The sequence below is a fragment of the Verticillium alfalfae genome, genomic scaffold, assembly GCF_000150825.1.
Source record: "Verticillium alfalfae VaMs.102 supercont1.11 genomic scaffold, whole genome shotgun sequence".
Taxonomy (NCBI): domain Eukaryota; kingdom Fungi; phylum Ascomycota; class Sordariomycetes; order Glomerellales; family Plectosphaerellaceae; genus Verticillium; species Verticillium alfalfae.
This window is the reverse complement of record NW_003315028.1, coordinates 243468-261718: the sequence shown is the minus strand read 5'-3', so window position 1 is coordinate 261718 and position 18251 is coordinate 243468. Positions and strand designations below refer to the sequence as shown.

The 18251-nt window shown below is 56.8% G+C and overlaps 4 protein-coding genes across 4 annotated transcripts; 2 read left to right on the top strand and 2 right to left on the bottom strand.

The window, feature by feature from the left end:
* Positions 1–97: 97 nt before the first annotated feature.
* Positions 98–1858, bottom strand: VDBG_07913 (zinc finger protein Yan; the record flags this gene model as incomplete). Its single annotated transcript, XM_003001608.1, has 3 exons — positions 98–1288; positions 1335–1638; positions 1716–1858. 3 exons carry the CDS (start codon positions 1856–1858, stop codon positions 98–100), a joined length of 1638 nt encoding a protein of 545 aa, XP_003001654.1.
* Positions 1859–3282: 1424 nt separating this feature from the next.
* VDBG_07912 (ubiquitin-protein ligase E3A) lies at positions 3283–7216 on the top strand (the record flags this gene model as incomplete). Its single annotated transcript, XM_003001607.1, has 3 exons — positions 3283–5707; positions 5761–6564; positions 6663–7216. The coding sequence occupies 3 exons, from the start codon at positions 3283–3285 to the stop codon at positions 7214–7216; spliced, it is 3783 nt and encodes a 1260-aa protein (XP_003001653.1).
* A 1116-nt stretch (positions 7217–8332) lies between these two features.
* VDBG_07911 (conserved hypothetical protein) lies at positions 8333–9641 on the top strand (the record flags this gene model as incomplete). The annotated part of the gene is made up of 4 exons (XM_003001606.1): positions 8333–8424; positions 8508–8786; positions 8874–9485; positions 9575–9641. 4 exons carry the CDS (start codon positions 8333–8335, stop codon positions 9639–9641), a joined length of 1050 nt encoding a protein of 349 aa, XP_003001652.1.
* A 337-nt stretch (positions 9642–9978) lies between these two features.
* On the bottom strand, positions 9979–16405 carry VDBG_07910 (E3 ubiquitin-protein ligase UPL3; the record flags this gene model as incomplete). Its single annotated transcript, XM_003001605.1, has 6 exons — positions 9979–10548; positions 10609–10757; positions 10806–12026; positions 12115–15728; positions 15872–15907; positions 15981–16405. The coding sequence occupies 5 exons, from the start codon at positions 16403–16405 to the stop codon at positions 10681–10683; spliced, it is 5373 nt and encodes a 1790-aa protein (XP_003001651.1).
* Between the last annotated feature and the right edge of the window lie 1846 nt (positions 16406–18251).

Below are 18251 nucleotides of genomic sequence, written 5' to 3'. Positions count from 1 at the left end.
CTCCCCCATCCCTCCTGTGCTGCCAAAAAACTCCAACCCGAAAGCGCAAAGCAAGGGAAAAAGAAAAGAAAGAAAGCGAAAACGAACAGGAGCGAGATCAACCACCCATCTGGTAGCGGTAGTAGTAGGTCTTTTGGTTGTTGTTCTTGACACCGTACTTGTAGTCGTTGCGCTTCTCGCGTAGCTCGCCAGACTTGCGACCGCGCTCTTCCGAGTCGCGGATGGCGCGCTTCTTCTCGCCCGAGAGACCGACCATGCCGGCGGCATCGCGGCGCGCGAGAGCGCGGCCGTTGCGGGTGGGGGCGAGCCTGCGGTCGCTGTTGCCCTCCGTCTCCGTGTCGTCGCTCGAGGCAGCCTCCTCGAGAGCGAGGCGCTCGGCGCGCTCCTCGGGGGTGGGGTAGTTTGTGAGATTCTGCTTGTAGTAGCGGGCCATGGAGCGGTGGCCGACCGACTTGCCGTTGGGGAGGTGCATCTCGTAGTCGTCGTAAAAGACGGCGTGGTTGTGCTTGTGCGCGTGCGAGTGCCAGCCATCGGCTTGACGGTGGGCGCGGGACGTAGCATTCGAATGGTGCGGGTGCTTGTCGAGACGCTCGTACTGGTGATCGTGCCGCTCGGCAGGCATGGCGGTAAGGTCTTCAGAGTCGAGGGACGAAGCAGAGCTGTCTGTCTCCCATCCGTCACCTTCGCCAACCTCCTTGCCATCCTCGTCCTTGTGCTTGGCCTCACGTCTCGCTCCGAGCTTGGCGCCGCCCTTCTGGACTTCCTCCTCCTCATCCTCATCAGACTCCTCGTCGTCAGAGTACGTGCTCCTGAAGTCATAAAAGTCACCAATATCGAGCTGGGTCTCTTCGGTGTCAAAGGGCACCTTGCAGTGGCCCTTGTCACGCATGTGGGTTTGGACAGCGAACGCGGTGTTCTTGGTCTTGAAGCAGTACAGGCACTGATGGCCCTCGTGGACACGCTCGAGTAGGTGCTGCAGCAAACCCTCGAGGTCGACAAGATACTGCTTCTCGGGAATGAACATGTTGTGGAAACGCTCCATATGGTGGGCGTTGAGAGGGACGGTGGGCGAGTCATAGTTGCAGAAGATGCAGGACTTGAGGGTCCAGCTGATCTCCGACTTGGGAACGGGTGTGGAAGACTCGGTCTCACCCTCACCGGCCTCGTCGGAGACGGGGTGGTCTTCACTGCGGTGTCCCTGAGCGGACGGCTGGGGGTTGGAGGGACGCTTGACGGGCGAGGGGCGGTTCTCGTCCTGCTTGTGGTCCAGCTTGGCGTTCCGCAGGCCCTCGACAACCTGTGTGAATTCCTCCTCAGCATCGGAATCAACAGACTCCTTGTCGGCGGCGATGGGGGTCGCCCAGCGAAAAGGTGGAGCTCATGACGGAGCTGGCATCGTCGGCTCTGCTGCCACGACGGCCGAGAGCGGCCAGACGCAGCTTGTGCTTGGAGCTGGTCAGATGGTTCTGGTAGGCGTTCTCGCTCGAGTAGTTCTTCTGGCAGGCTTCGCAAGAGCGCTCAAAGAGAGCCTTCTCGGCTTCGGCAGTCTGAACGGCGCGAGCCTGGAGAACCTTTTCGTTGAAAGTCTCGGAAGTGATGGGAGGCAGGGAGGCGACACGGCGCTTGAGGTTGTAGCGGCTGGAAGGCGGGCGCTTTGGTCAGCACTCTGCTGGGGCAGGCAACAGCGAACGATGGGTGCAAGGTGGACAACTTACTGCCAGTCGCTCTTCATATGGCCTCGCTGCAGGTCAATATTCCTGTAGGCAATGGTGCATGTGTTGCAGGTGAAAGGGTGAGAGGCCGACTCTCCCGCTGGAGGAGAGGACGCCAGAGTCGCCACATCGTCAGCGGCCACCATCGTGATAGCGTTCTTTGATGCGAGGTTTGTTGTGGTGGATGGTGTTGGAGAGAAGTGCTTCCGGGACGAGGCAAGCCTAGTGGTGTCGAGGCGGTTCAGTCGAAAGTCGAGCGCCGGAAAGGAACACGGGCGATCGCAAAGATGGTTCTTCTTTCTCGTGCCTGTGAGGTGGGAGCGGTCGCAAATATAGAGGGGAAGTTGCGATTTAAAGGGCTTGCGGGCAGAGTTTTAGTGGGCTGGCGGGGTCGATAGTCCTTATCGCATCAAGGATGGAGGGGCTTTGGCAATAGCCTTGGGCGACATGGCAAAGAATGGCGACTGTGCACGGATCAGGTAAGAGAATACGTCACTTTTAGGTGGCCACTTACACCTCGGACTCAGTGATGACTTATTGACTGCCTGTTGACTGTTTTCCCCATCTCTCCTGGCGACAGTCGACCCTTCTCGAGCCCGGGTCTCTCCCAGCCAAGACGCACCGTTCCAACCATGATGCCCTTGATTTGTCCGAGTGGCCCCAAGATGACTGGACTTTCGACACCTTAGTAGCCAGTGCTGGTAATTTCAAGTGATTTTGGGGAATTTATTTGTGACCTCTTTGACTCATTCCAGGCCGGGCTTCAGGGTCTGTGGGGTCCTTCTCGCCCTTCCAGCCTGAAGAGGCCCGCCTCGGGGTACAGCCTGTGTCACGCCTTACATCACTTGTCTTCATTCATGATGCATTCACAGCATCTAGTCCGTGGCGGAATGTCACAAATCATACAGTCTACCACAGGACGTACCTTGCTCCATAGATGGCTAGGCCGTGCAGGTAAACAGGACCAGATGATGAAAACAGTAAATGCAAGGCCGGCCATGCCGAAGCTTGGTCAGCAGCATCTAGTGCCACTGCCAGGCCACTGCCCAGAGCCTCACAAGCTAAAACCCCAGTCAAAGTGGGGTTTCATTGGCCCATGCACTAAACGCCAGGCGCGGCAGCGGCCAGTGTAAGGGAACGCACTCGACCTGGCAGACAGCGCACGACCCTCCACCGGGGCTGATACACGCCGCGCGCCGATACAGGGTGGCCACCCCGTCTGGTCTGGTGCATCCATGGGCGCCTCTCCGCCAACTTCTGATCTTCGACTCCATCAAATGCTATCCATCCTTCGTCTTCTTTGTCCCATCTGTACTCGTACCCGACGCATGTGATACCCTTATTCTTCCCCTGACGATTTGCTTTCTATCCCCATCCATCGCATCAATCAAACCGCCACCGCCGCATTCGCCCCAAGCCCTGCCTTGCGAGAGACCCAGAGGCTGAAGCTACGACATCTCGAGCGAGGACGACCTCACCGAGAGCTCGGTGACTCCGGAGCACCCCTACTGCCGGAAACACACCATACCCGAGACAGACATGACGCGACTCGACCGTGCACCACAAGAAGATGGCGACGACATCTTTGCCTCGTTGTGGGAGGAGGCGCCGCCCTTTGCGCGCCTGCCTGTTGATGCGCCCAGCCGAGCTGAGGCAGCTCGTAGCCGACATTGAGAACCCGAGGCGAGTCTACGCCGTATACCGCGCCAGCCGACGACACAACTTCCAACTGCTGGTCGAGCGATACGTCGCCCAATTACGATATGGCTGCGACTCGGAATCCTGCGTCACCGCGACTTGCTTCACGTGCCGCCGCCGAATCGCCGGCAAGGCCCCTCTGCGACGTTACAACACAACCAGCGCAAGGACGTTGGCCGTCTGCCTCGCCAGCCAGGATAATCCGGAAAACGGTCTCTGCCCATATCTGAAGCCATCAAAGGAGCCGGCAGGAGCTCTGAACTCTCTCATATTTGCTCCAAGGCAGTCTTCGCAGTCCTTCAGCGACCCCTTCGCGCCGAGGCAAAGTAACATCACTCGAAAGAACTCGGATTCGCGAAGGCCAGGTGCTGTGAGATCTCCTCCTGCTGAACGGGCTGAAAACTCGGATGGATGTCAGCTGGAGAACAACTCAAGAGGCCAAAGCCACAGGAGGAGCGCGAGCGGTCGAAGGTCACGCTTCGACTCGGAGACTGGGGAGCTTCAGGAGCCTGACGTCAGAGTCATTGAGCGGCCTATCAGCAAGGATCACCGATCCTTCGCTGCCAACGTTTTTGGCACCGTCGCATTCAAGATGTTGGAGTGGCTTACCCCGAGCGGTTTGGCTGCGATGGCGCAAAAGATGGACGGCATCGACACAGACGATAAGGCCGAGGACTCGGATGACGCCAAAGATCCAGCACCACAAACAACGCCGATATCCATGGATGAACTACCGTTGTCATCATCGAGCGATACACAAACAGAACAACCGAAGGCCAATCTCGAGCCGATTGAGGCTGAGCTGGAAGTCGCGACAGAACCTAGCATTCCCGAAAAGCCGAATCCGACAGCTCCAACACCCGCAGTGAACGTGGATAAGCCGCGGCGGAAATCGAGCGCCAGGGTGCGCGCGACCTCCAGTGCGAACCCAAAGAGGACAATCCCAATCGAACCCTCGCCTGCATTCGTGGAAGGCTCTGCGCCCGGTATCACATCACCGCGCTTGAACGGCAGTGTCATAGACAAGGTTCAACGACCTCCGAAAGCTGCGGCGGCCAAGACACGGGCTATCCCTGACATCCCTGCAACTCCTTCTTTCTTTGACAATGTCCCGCCACGACAGAATGATGTTACCTTGACTGAAGAACCAAAATCAATGACAAGATCAGAGGTCTGCGGCGTCGAGATGGTCGCCGAAAATAAGCCTGTAAAACGAAGTAGCATAGTCCTTCCGTCCCAAACGGAGGATAAGCCCGATATTTCGCCCCTCAAGCACAACGCGGCAGACTCGGGGGAATTCGCCATACCAGAAGGCATACTGCCACAATCCTTGACAACACTCAACATCGACCTTGTAGATCTTATCAGCGACATTCTTCAAGATGACGGAACTGCCGAGTCGCATCTTTTGGAGCCAGCGACGGTAACGCGGTCAAGCTTAGAGGTCGCAGATCAGGTTCAAATTCCTCGAAGACTGAAGGGAAGCTACAAGACCTACCCCAAACACTTGAAAAAGCAGTGGAAGCAATTCATTGAACAAAGTCTGTTCAATATCCTGAGTGACCCTGAGAAGCTTATCGCATCCTTCGTGAGAGATGGCGAGCTTCTCGACTCTCATTCACTCTGGTATTGCATGCTGCGACTGACCAGAGTGGCGCCCAGTCTGGTGTTCGACAGTCTGTGGATAGCTTCAGCCAGCCTCTTCGGCACATCAAGAATTCACCAGCTGTCTCGCTCTTCACGAAGGTCTGATGTACCTGGGCCTTCAGTCAACAACGCCCAAGCAGGCCAGCTGATGGCTATCTGTCTACACGCCTTGGTTGCTGCAGCGCCACTTGTCCACGACACGCGGACTCTACAAGAAATGTCCAGGATCAGGTCGAATGGCTTGACTCTTGCCGGCAGTGGTGCCATCGCGAAACAGCCCGCTTGGCTGTGCCTCCAGTACGAAGACGCCTTCTCCGACGATCTAGTCTTGCGCCTTGCTAAGCGTCTCTTCTCCGCCATCTCAGCCCGTCAATACGCAACGGAGATGACTGGTAACAAAGAAGGCGTGGCCTCTGTTCGGACCGACAAGAATGCTCTTCAGCCTCTTCTAGCCCAGCTCGACCTACTCAGCATCAACACGACGCCAAGCCTAGAATTCACGGCGGCCGAGCGAGCTGTTCACGAGGCCAGGGCGTCTACGCTGCTCCTTGACTGGGCGAAGACGGTGATGCTGAGAGAATGGAACGGGGAGCCTGAGATTTCGTGCAACAGCTCCTTCGGGGGAGCGGTGGCTCTTATTGCAGCCATGTGTAAGTCCCATGCAAGCCCTCAGAAGTCGAACTCATACTAATCATGACTTTAGACGAAAAACGGCACTCCCTGCTTCTAGGTGACGCGCAGTTCCGTGTCGACTATTTTGCGGATCGACTAGATTCAATCAACATGCCGGTCGAGTGGCTTTCGCATAAAACGACTCAGCATAAGAAGCACATGCTGGATTTCCCATTCATCTTCAACCCATCCACCCTTGTCTCCTACTTCCGCTCCATCAACTTCCTTCGGATGAGTCGTAGCTACGAAGAGTCCAGCTCGTTGCAAACTAGGATGAAGGCAATCGTTGCGCCTGGTGGTCTCATCACTGACCCTCACCATCGCGTGGTCCTGCAGGATCTCCTCCAAACAGCGTCTGGGAAGTTCCTCGTGCTCGACATCAGCCGCGACGGTGTGGTGCGGGATGCATTTGATCAGCTGTGGCGTCGCGAAGCACGAGAGTTGATGCGGCCTCTCAAAGTCCACCTCGGCGAGGAGGGTGGCGAAGAAGGCTTTGATTCGGGCGGTGTTCAGCAAGAATTCTTCAGACTCGCCATTGCTGAGTGCCTGGATCCTGATTTTGGCGCATTCACAGTGGACGAGCGCACGAGAATGGCATGGTTCGTGCCAGGCTCTATCGTCCCAGTGTGGAAGTTTGAACTCCTGGGGATACTCGTGTCTCTTGCGGTCTACAACGGTCTGACGCTGCCCATTACATTCCCAAAAGCCATGTATCGCAAACTACTCGGCGAGCCCGTCGACGAGCTGCATCATATTGCCGACGGATGGCCCGATCTTGCGAGCGGACTGACTACTCTGCAGAGTGGGACGAGAAGGACGGGGCTGTTGAGGATGTGTTCGCCGCACGTACGAGTCTCGGGTTCATGTCGACAGCCATCTCTCGCGAGATGAAGTCGGGAGACCCGAGCTGGCGCAGCTGAAGCTAAGTCCGAGTCGCCGTCTGCGCAGAACCCTCGGACGCACCTCTCGTCACTAACGAGAAGCAAACGCCTACGTCAGCGACTACATTCGCTATCTCACTGATGTTTCCGTCCGCCCGCAGTTTGAGGCTTTCCCTGCGCGGCTTCCGCGCCTGCCTCCATCCCAAGTCTCTCGGCCTGCTTACGCCGCCGCTCCTCCAATCTGTTGTTGAGGGCGTCCAAGACATCGATATTGCCGAGCTGCGTCGCTACACGCGCTACGTCGGCTGGGACGCGAGCCACCGCGCTGTGCACGACTTCTGGTCGATCGTCAAACGGTATGACGACACTATGAAGAGGCGGCTGCTCGAGTTCGTCACGGCCTCTGACAGGGTGCCCGTCGGCGGGATGCGGAACCTGCAGTTCGTGGTGCAGAAGAACGGCGAGGAGGAAGGAGAGGGCGGACACTTGCCCACGGCGTACACGTGCTATGGCACCCTGTTGCTGCCAGAGTATGAGAGTAAGGACGTGCTGCGGCAGAGGCTGGCCATGGCGCTGGAGAATTCGAAGGGATTTGGATTTGCTTGATTTCGTAGCCGGTGTTCTCGGCACAAGCGTGATAGAGGTAGCTTTACGGTATTCAACAGCGCTGTTTTCTACAGATTATCTAGAGCATGCAGCGTGCGTGGGTGGCAGTTAAAGCCTTGTTTTAATTCTGGGATTTTGTGAATATCGTATGCGTAGAGTATATTCATCGGGGAGCTGCTTGACGTCTAAAGGCAATAGGTCCGTAGAGTGCGTTGGAGTGAATTGTAGAGAGACCGGTTTTTGGGGAGTGTCCAGTGTGTGTTCTGGTTGTAACCATGCCAGAGCGTGTAGAAGCCTGTTACTCCACGGATAGAGATGCCACGGAAAAAATTACTGCCCTGCGACCCTCAATCCCGTCCACTTCTGAGCTTTGCGAGTATCTCGTTTTCTGCGCCACTTGCGGCATTGACGAGACTAGAAGCATTATGATAGCCGTTGCCCCCTGAGCTCGGCCCCGAACACGCATCTTTTCAGGCCGTGACAACCGTTCGGCTGAAGGGAACGAACTAGGTGGGAAACATCTCTCAAGAAAGAGTTCTTGTCGCCACCGATCTTGACATTATCACTGAGGCTCGGCCGAGTAACCGACAACGTGGGGAAATGCCGATGACGCCCCCTCCCAAGTTGTCAGAACTTCCCAGCCCCCGATCTTTCCCAAGTCGCTCCCGCTCACGAGTTCCCAGGTACTACAGCATTCTCTGTGGCTGCTGGTCAAGGAAACCCTCCTCCCCTCCTCCCCGCCTCAACTCCAGTCGTCGAACCGCTGCCCCCCGGACGCCCGGCAAGCGAGGCGAGGCTAACTCTTTTCTGTGCGCAGACCCGGGGTCTGGCAGATTACCATGCGGGGAAGGCCTAGCGACCGTTGAAGAAAAACGAGGGCGATCTCCGCGTTTTTGGGTACTCTAGCGCCAAGTCGTGATAACCCACCAATGGTCGACATGGGGGCCTCGCTCTTAGATGTGCCGGTTATGCGATCCCTCATCGACGAATGGTCTGCGGGTTATAAGAGTGCCGCGGGCCAGCGGCTAGGGAGGAGCACGCGGGAGAAAAGAGAGTGAGAGAGTTGTGTGATGTGCCAGGAATTGTCTTTCTCGTGAAGATTGGGTCAGTCGAAACATGTCGCTCTCCTGGAAGACACTCGCCGTCTGCGGCCTGTTGCCTGTCGTTTCGGCGGCCGGCAAGTTCAATTGGCATGACACCAAGTCTGTGTAAGTACCGCGAACACCGAGTGCAGTTTTGAGCATACTTTTGTTGTGCTGAGGTTCACGTCCCAAGCTTACACACAAGCCAGCATCGCGTTCGGCGACTCGTACACATTTGTCCTCGGAACACATGGCCGCACGGCTTACAGCTTCATCGGGGATTACCTTCCAGGAAACTTCTCCTTCACCCCGAAGGAGCTCCTCGAGAACAAAATTTGGCAGAACTACACCGGCACATCTGCCGGAGGACCAAACTGGATCGAGCACCTGACAGACTGCGCCGTCGAGGATGGTTCATATTCTCCCCTCGACTGCAAAGTCCAGCTGTGGGATTTCGCCTTTGCTGGTGCCAACACGGCTGAATCGCTGTAAGTGAACCCTCCCCGAAACGCCGTGTTTTGTGACACGCAACTGTGACCAGTCTCTGAACACGCGCCTGACTGTGACCCTGCCAGCTTGCCCTTGCACCACAACTTCACGGTCCCCCTCGTGAACCAGACCCAGCAGTACCTCACCTGGGCCGACCCCGTCCTCCGCAAGAAGACGTGCCTCGACCGCTCCAAGTCGCTCGTCGCCATCTGGATCGGCATCAACGACATCAACGACCTCTACCTCCTCAACCTGACCTCGCGCCAGATGTACCACGACCACATCAAGGCCCTGCTCGAGGAGTCGGTCCAGAGCCTCTACGACCGCGGCTACCACAACTACCTCTTCGTCGGCCTGCCGCCCCTCGACCGCAACCCGGGCAACCAGAAGAAGCAGGCGCAGTTCGAGGCCGGCATCGGCGCCGGTCCGCTGCCCAACGCCACCATGATCGGCTGGTGGTACGACGAGCTGCGCACCCAGACGGCCGCCTGGGCGGCCGCCCACGCCGACGCCAAGACCATCATCTTTGACGCCTACGACTTTCTCAACGACGTCTTCGACAACCCGGCGCCCTACGGCATCACCAACACGACCGACTTTTGCGACGCCCGCCGCCAGTGGCCGCAGATTGTCGAGGACCCGGCCCAGTTCGGCTGCGGGCCCATTCACGAGTACTTTTGGTTCGACAGTGGACACATGTGAGTTTGTTGACATAAAGTCATCTTCCTGGGGATTTCCCCCCCTCTGCCTTCCTTGCTTTTGCCGTTACTGACTAGTCCTCTCGCAGCGGCACGAGGGTGCACAAAGCACTTGCGGATGGAATCAGGCAGGCGTTGATCGAGGAGTCGGATTAACATTGTGCGGCCATCCCTATATCCTAGATAGATGTAAATACAAGCCTTTCTGTATCTTTGTCTGTTGGCAGGATAACGGCCACTAGAATCAACATATGTACCAGTCCAAAGCAGCCGCTTGGTAACTTGACATACCATCAAAAGTACGAAGGGCGGACGATAGCCGTTTTGGCTCACATAGTCATCCCCGAGTAATCAGCAATCCATATTCATGCATCTGCTCCTGGATCATATCGGCACCTGGCAGCACGGATCCCTAAACCCTTTGGTATGAGCATGTCAAGGATGACAAACCATCCGTTTTCACAAGTCTGAGCGAAGTACATTCTGAGCAAAGTACATACTAATTGTACCATTCTACAACTACTCAATCCACAGACGTTAATCCCTAATAGCCTGTTCTGTGGCTGGCATAATGCTGAGCCTGGGCCGAGAAAAGCAGGCGCAAGAAATAGAAGAAGAGCCTCTTGACGCCTGAACGACCATTCCATGCAAGTCATGACTAATGATATGAGGGGACTGTTTCTCGTGGGATCCCTCCGCGCCCTTTGCCCCAAATGATATCCTTTGTTCATGTTGCCCTACTCCACCAATTCATTCGCAGACATCATCCCGCGAATCTCCCAGAACCCAACCGGGCAGAGAGAAGAGTTCGTTGATGCGTGATCCGTTATAATTTTCCTTCCTTTGGCAAGCACATATGCTGCCTCTCAAGACAGGTGGAAGGCGCCCTGTCCCTCCCGGATAGCCATCGTCAGCTGCTTGCGCATGATATCGAGATCTGTGTAATCGGGGAGCTTGAGGTAGTTTACGCAAGTCATGACACTGGGAAGGTAGTCATCAGACGTGAACGGTGCCTCACTCGGTTTGCAGACGACAGTGAACATAGGCGTCAAGCTCTTGAAACCTGCACACAAACGCATTAGTATTGGGAGCAACAAAACAAAGATGGGACAGGGCAGCTCACCTCCAATCGGAAGCTTGGGGCTGCCCGTGGTAAATTGCAAGAAGTCGCGACGCTCGTTGGGGGTCAGCTCGCTCATGGCCTGCAGCAGATTGCGAACACTCTTGCTGTCATGTTGTAGCCGTGATCAGCCTTGATCGAATCCATGAGTGCTGCAGCTGATTAGAAGTGTCTTCGACCATACGGAGTATTGAACTTACTTTCAAGGGACCAGTCCTCGTCGACACGGCCAAACAGCGAGACCAGCTCATCCGGAGTGAATGCACTCAGAGCCGAATAGGGGAAGACTTGAGAGAAGCCAGCACGGAAGGCATCGACTTGGCGGCGGACTCCGCTGCCCAGTGTCATGTCGATAACTCGATCGAGGTACGAGTCAACGTTGTCCATGGTGACTCTAACATGAGATCCGTTCGCGACCAGCTCAATCTCGGGGTAACCGGGTAATGTAAAGTCGAGGCAGAGGTCCTCCAGTCTCACGTCGTCAATCACGATAGCTTCAGTGTCGGCAACCTTCTGTGCCGGCGTGCGCGTAGGGTCCTCATCGATCTCCTTCTTAGCGATAGAGAATTTCTTGATGGTTTTCAGAGATCTCGCCAGGCCAGGATCGACAACCTTGACAGCTCCTAGCGAGGGCTTGATGCCAGAAATCGAAGCTCCATCAGTAATTCGGAAGAAGGTGGGGTTGAAGTTGAGATCGATGATGCGAGAGTCAATCATGGATCGGGCGACGAATTTGCCGAGAGTCTTGAAAAGCTGGCAGATCCGCTCGCCATTGGCAGAAGCAGCTTCGTCGGCACTCAGAGGGCGAGGGAAGAGACCGCTGACACCAGAAACATACTCATCGTCGTGCGAGTCCATCTCTCGCCAAAGCTTAAGTTTCTTCTTTGAGAACTCTTTGGACACCGTCGAATAGAACTCCAGTGTCGGTCCGAGACCTGTGCCGACCTCTTCAAAATATTCCACTTCGAGAATGCTCTGAGAAGCACCGTAGAGCTCCATGACCTTCAAGGCAGACTCCAAGATCTTGGATCGCGAGATACGCACCTTCTGGCGTTGCAGACGGCCAAGGAACGGGCGCTCGTTACGGTCCCGCCGCGACTCCTCAACGGACTGTGCATTCTGCCAGCGCGTCATAGAACGTGCGTAACCGAATGACGTGGACTGTAAGAACAGGTGCCGCGTCTCAAATGGGAAAAGGAAAGGGTACAGGGTGGCCAGGTCTTCGGCCCAGCTTGGCAGGCAGTTACTTGCAACAACCAGCGGCTCCTCAAGTTGACGGTTGAGCTTGGCGGTGAGTTTGGTGTTCACGAACTGTGACAGGGGCTCGACGTTGAGGCGGACGGTGTCCTTGTTCTCCACCAAGACATCATCCACGTTAGAATTCAAGTCGTGGAGGAGGTTGAACAGGCGCAAAATGGACGCTGTTGCCGGGTGCTTGGCAAGAGAACTAGGGATGCCGTCCGTGCTCTCGTCAGCGCTGGGCTCGAGTCTGCCGCCGAGAGGTGCTACCACTTTCAGGCGGTGGAGGTCCGGGGGCGCGGCGGAACTTGATGGGATGCACCGCAGACCAGATGCTGCGGCTGAGATGCTCGTCCGAGTTGGAAGCTGACATGTGGACCGCGCGGTAAATCGTTGTCTCGCTGGGAAGCGCCTTGCCGTCGAGGCTAAACTCGATGTGCCAGTCTTGAGGCACTGACTGGATTGCTGCAGCATACGACATGAGGCGGGATGCCGCCGATGGAGTTGTGCTCTGCTGCGAGGCAAGGGCTGACTGACCGCTGGCACGAGTTGGGAGACCTGAGCTTGTTTGAGCGGGCGTGGGAATGCGAGTGCCATCCTCTTCGCGAGCCGTCACCTTGCCTCCTGCAGCCACTTCGAGGTTGACAGCGCCGGGGTCGTCCATTGGAGAATCGTCCATGTCATCTTCCAGCTCGCCGACAATAGCATCCAGAGCACTGCTGCCACCAATGTCGTCATCGTCGGTCAGTTGCTTCTCGTCGGCGCATTCGAGAGCGTCCTGCAGATCGTCATCGTCGTCTGTGGGCTTGGTGGGCTGCGGCGTTTCATTTGCGCCAGAGCGACGCGCAGATCGTCTCAGCACGCCCTTGTCCCGGGCGGCGGCAGTCGGATCAGGAGTTGAGGGAGCGTCAGACTGCGGCAAAGTCTTTGATCTGGTCTTGCGCGAGGCCCGCGAGCTCGACGGTGTCGCCGAAGGCGTCGAGGCTCCGGGAGCAGGAGGTGGGGGACCGGAGCTCGAGGCTGCCGCAGCACGCTCAGCTGCAAATCGAGCGGCAGCGGCCTGTGTGAATGGCGAGAGACCACCAGGAAGAGCTCCAGCGCCTGCCATGGCAGCAAGAGCTCGGGAGAGGCCGTCGGCTCGGCGTGATGCACGGGGTCCACGCTCCGATAGACTGAGTCGAGGGCGCAAGTAATCATCGAGTGATTTGAATGTCGCGATCGCGTGTATAGACACCATAATGTTTCGGTAGGGACGTGGAATCTCCGAGTCATCGTCAGCGACCAGCCTGAGTCTGATCTGCTTGGCGAGCATGGACGCTGCACTGCTGCGATGGTCGAAGGTGTTGTGGTGGACAGTAATGACCTCGAAATGCTCAGACCTACTGAGCAAATCTTGTAGCTTGTGGATCATGACGCTGAAAGGCGTTGCAGGCGAATCCGCCGTTGCCGTCTTGAGTTTGGCCTTAACCGTGAAGCCCATGAAGACGCGAAGGAAAGTCGATTGAGCTGCGCGGGCAAGCTCCTCGTTGGGATTGCTGAAGACGGCCAGAAGCACGCGCACCAGGCCGGAGGCAAGTAGCTCGGCGCTTGTGACGCTTTCAAGAACCTCCGCGTCAAAGTAGGAAACCAGCCTCTCAAACAGTTCGGTGCCCTTATCGAGAGGCGCGACGCCGGAGGTTCTGTGGAGGTAGAAAGCCTCAATCTCTTCAGCAAGACTGGAGAGGTTGGCCAAGACCTTGATCGCCTTCTTTTTCATTGTCTTGCCTTGCTTCTCCGTGTCATGGGTCTCGATGAACTTCTTGGCCACGTCTCGGATGCGAGTTCGCATCGATTGGCCGTCCCCGAGGTAAGTTGGTGGAGCGCCGTCCAGGGACATGGTAGATCCCCTGGAGCTAACAGGCGAGCCAGAACCATCGTCTTGGTGTCGGTTGTTCTCATTATCCTCGTCGTCCTCGTCTTCATCGTCTTCGTCATTTTCCGAGCCGTCTTGGTCGTCTTCCTCTGCGTCATCCTTCTCCTCGTCAGATCCATCATTGTCCGAAGCACGACCTTCAGCGTCGTTCTCAATTTCAGGTTCAGCGGGTTCCGGGGTACGCGTAGCCGATTCTGAACGAGCCTCGGGCTGAGGAATCTCCTGAGCCGCGAGCTTGGCGATTTCAGAGATGACTCCCTCGCGGTACATCTGATAACGGTAAACATCATCAAGACGGTTAAGAAGAAGCTCAGTAGCCTGGAGGCCAAGCATCACCAGAGACGGGTGGTCCTGCTGAGAGAGAATTGAGGCAAGGAATGAGGCATAAGGCACAGTTCTCAGCGACTCTCCAAGAATTTTCTCGTCGAGGTTGGAGAGCATCTTCAGTTGGGCGGTAAGCACCTTCTGCCGCACACTCAGGTTGACAGTGCTTGAGTAGGCGTCGGTTAGGGTGGGGAAGAGAATCAGGGCAAATCTCCTGACCTGTTCCTGGCACTCGCCCAACAGCTCAATTCTCTTGTCGTTGGGCGTCTTGCGAGTCTTGCCTGGTGTGCTGGAAGATGGGGGTGCCGGCTCCGTAGCAGACATTTCAACAAAGTCTCCGTAAGACGGGTCCGCGTTGCGAGGCAGACTCGGAAGCAACTCACATATGACGTTGAGGGTTTCGATAATCTGTTCACGAGGCCGATGGATGAGAGCCTGCATGATGACAACGCTGTCAAGTTTTGAGGCAACATCCTCGGTCCCACTCGGGGGTGACACGCCGGTCAAGATTTGATACAACGTTTCGACAATGTTCAGCTTGAAGAGCTCTGCCGACAAACGAGGACTTGAACGCGCAGTGAAGGCCAGCACCCGAAGAAACTGGGTGTGGATTGATGGACCGATCAGATTCGTGGTGCCGGGGACCAGTAGACGTAGAACAACCTTGAGGAGGTCGACACTGACGAGTTCCTCCAGCTTTGAAGATTGGTACTTGAAGCTCTCGACGATTCCCGAAACACAGAGTGACGCCTGCTCAACGACGCGCTGGTCACTGCTGTTAAGCACGTTGAGCAGGGTCGGCATGACGTCCTTGATGACGGAGAATGAATCCTCGGGGATATTGCGACAGCAGTTCGCCGCTGTGGTGACAGCTGTACGTTGCGTGCTTGTGGCGAAGAAATCGAGGTAAGACAAACACGCCGTTAGGCCGCCCTCTCGGACGATGCTTGAAGGATATTCGGCGGAAATCTTCTCGAGAGTGCTGAGTGCCTGCTCGGCAAGGTCGATGAAGGAAATCTCCAGTAGCTTCTGACAAAGCACGGGCACCGCACCGCCGTACACGACGTTGGCGACACTCGCGGGTAGCGCTTCCATCAGATTGGCCAAGCTACGGCACGCAAGAAGCATGATCTCTGGGTTCTCTTCCCCGGTAATCTCATTAGGCTGCATCAGCGTCACGAGTTCCTTGACGAAGGAATCTGGAGAAAAATGGCCAGAAAGGTTGTCTTCGTTGGACACAAGCAGAATCTCCGAGAGCTCCTGCAATGCGATGAGCTGCATCGTGGGATCTTCCTTCTGCCTGAGTTGGGCCAGCAGTTCTCTCAGGCGGCTCGAGAGCCCAGACATCATGCCAGTCAAGGCCCTAAGGGTACTGGACAGTCCGCCAGGGCCACCGGGGCCACCGAAACCGCCAAAGGGATCGTCATCCTCGTCGTCGTAGCGTCCGAGATCGTCCTCGTCATTCTCATCGTTCTCATCGCTGTCGTCGTCCTCGGGTGGTGCTCGGGAGGTGGTGGTGGAGGTGGGAGGATAGCATCCTTGTTGTCGGCGTCGTCGGTGCCGGTCATAGCAGTATCGTGGTCTGCGGCATTGTTGGCCGTGTTCCTCTTCGTTCGGCGGGTTGAAGTCGACGTGCCAGGTGCGGAGTCTGTAGAAGAAGAATGGTCAGCATTTTGGCAGCCACGACGAGGCAGAAGCAAACAACAGGGTTGGCTGGGTCAGGCCATACCTTGGCTCGTGTGATGGCCCGCTCTCTTGCCTCGACTAGACTTTCTGCTAGAGGAGCCCGACACGGGTGCAACATGCTCGGAGGCGCCTGGGGTATGACTGGGAGGTGAGCGGTCAGCGAAAGGCCAATGAAAAATGTAGAAAGCCGTATTTCAGAAAGTGTGCGACGTACTCTGGACTAGACATGCTGGCAGGGGTCTTGCCCTTCGCCTTGGCGCGAGGGACAGGTGTTTGAGTGGCGGTCGTTTGGGACGGAGTTGAGGCGTCGTCGGAGGTCTTTTGACGTTTGGAGCGACGGGACGTCGAGGCTGCTTTTGGGTTCGCCGTCGCAGTGGCAGTGGTTATAGAGGAGGCGGCTTGGGATGGGCTGTTGGGCTGCGGCCCAGCCTTGCGCTTCTTGCTGGGCGGAGACTGCTTCGAGGTCGAGGGAGTGGGATTCTGGAGCGTGGCAGGTGCAGCAGGAGAGGAGTCGGCGCCGGGGGCAGAAGTGGTGGCAGAAGCTGAGGCTGCCAGGCTCGCAGCTTGTCGAGTAGAAGACCTAGTGACCCTGTTGGCAGGCATGAGCGGTTGGCTTTCGTCTTGACGTTTGGGAGGCATGACGAAATGGAGCGGTGAGAGTGGGGGTATCAAAAGGTGTAGAAGAATGATCAAAACCGGGCCAGGCGTGAAGAGGGGCGACCGCGGGCAGGTGGAAGACTCTCAGGGTCCACGAGCCGCGATGCTACGATGCCGGCATGCACACTGAATGGCCGAGTCCGGTCGAGCTAGCAGCCAAACGGAGCGGTTGGTGGTGGAGGAAAGAGGTGGGTAGAGAGGGAAGAGGGTGGAGAGGGTCAAGTAATGGGAGGCACGGGTGGGAAGCCTTGTGGAAGAATGACGAGTCAACCGATGAGGGTTCCCATTTTTCGACCCTTGAAGGACCCGAAAATCTGAGGAGGAGGAGGAGGTGGTGGTGGTGGTTGATCCAAAGAATAATATTCGACTCGCGACTATGCACAAGGCACAAGGCACAAGGCGTCAGGTTGGATTGGGGGGACAAGTCTCGAGCCCAGTGCGTAGGTGGTGCAGATGCAGGCAAGTACTTGTGGGTGGTGGAGGGCAGGTGCTATCGCGTTTGGTGGAGGTGCTGCACGCCCAGTGCGGGTGCTGGTGCTGGCTGGTGCTGCGGGCCTTCTGAGAGCCCCCCCAAGATACAGGGCAGCCAGGCGGTACGAGGGGACGCCACAGGAACGGAAGGAGGTCAGATAATAAAGAGACGACAACATCTTGCTGCTACCCCTACTCTCTATTCGACAACCATTTGGTCAAGGCGGCCTGGAACATGGTGGCTCTCAAGGTGCCTGGTCGACCCAGAGCACGCCTTCGGTGAAGGCCAGGTGGGGGGACGCATGTGCCTTATCTCCCGGGGACGTGAGGAGTCCGCCCTTCGCAGTCCGCCTAGCGGTTCAGCGCCGACAGCCAACATGACCTCCAGTACCACCAGAGTCATGAAAGGGGCGTGGGAGGGAGAGACTCGAAGAAAGGATTTTGAACTCGAGCAGCGGAAGGCACAGGGAGAAAGAATCAATGAGAAGGGCAGACACTGACCTTTGTGAAGGCGATATGGAGTCGTCTCGGGGGGAAGACCCGAGGCCGAGAGCTGGCTTTCTTGTGGCCGTCGACGGCACTGTCGTCGTAAGATAAACGTCGTCGTTGTAGTCGGCTGCCGGTCTGAAGCGCGGAGTTGCAGAAGATGTTCGTTCTGCCATGGATCACGCCATCAGACGGGGCAGCAACAGCTGGCGATGGACAACGAGCAGTGTGCTGTTTGTACCCTGCTCTTCTTCTCTCTTTCTGGCTACCTTTTGTCGAGCTCTCGGGCAGAGGTATAGTTTCTTTTGGGAGGAGCGTCGAGAAGGCTATCGTGTGTGTATACGTGTATGCGTATAGTCGGTGCAACGGCCGGTTGAGATGACGCCTGTTCGCTAGAGGGGTTAGGCTCGAGGCGCGACTTGGATGGAGAGCGGTGTTCGGCGGTCGGTCATGGATGTAGTGGGGTGTCCAGCGAGGCGGTTCGAGCCGTCCGCCTAGGGGGGGGGGGCTTGCGGGTGTTGTCCTTGTCTTTTGGGGATGGTCGCTGTTTCGCGAAGGGGATGAAGAGGGGCAAAGACGCTCTGTATCCTGTCCGGAGAGATTGTGTCGCTGTGTAGGAAAGTGGTCGGGAAGTTTGGGCTGCAAAGGAAGGCTACGTACGGTATACTTTGCTTTTCTTGTGCTGCGTTGCGTGCCGTGCCACTTTGGGGTCTCTCGTCTGTTTGGTCTGGTCCATGGACACCACCAACCAACGTCAACAGTGGATGATGACTGATGCAATAGCTTCGAGCCCCTCCTCCTCGCGGCTCTCTGTCTCTCTGGTGCGTGTGCGTCCTAGCGGGACGTGGGACTTGGCCGCACTGCCATCCGG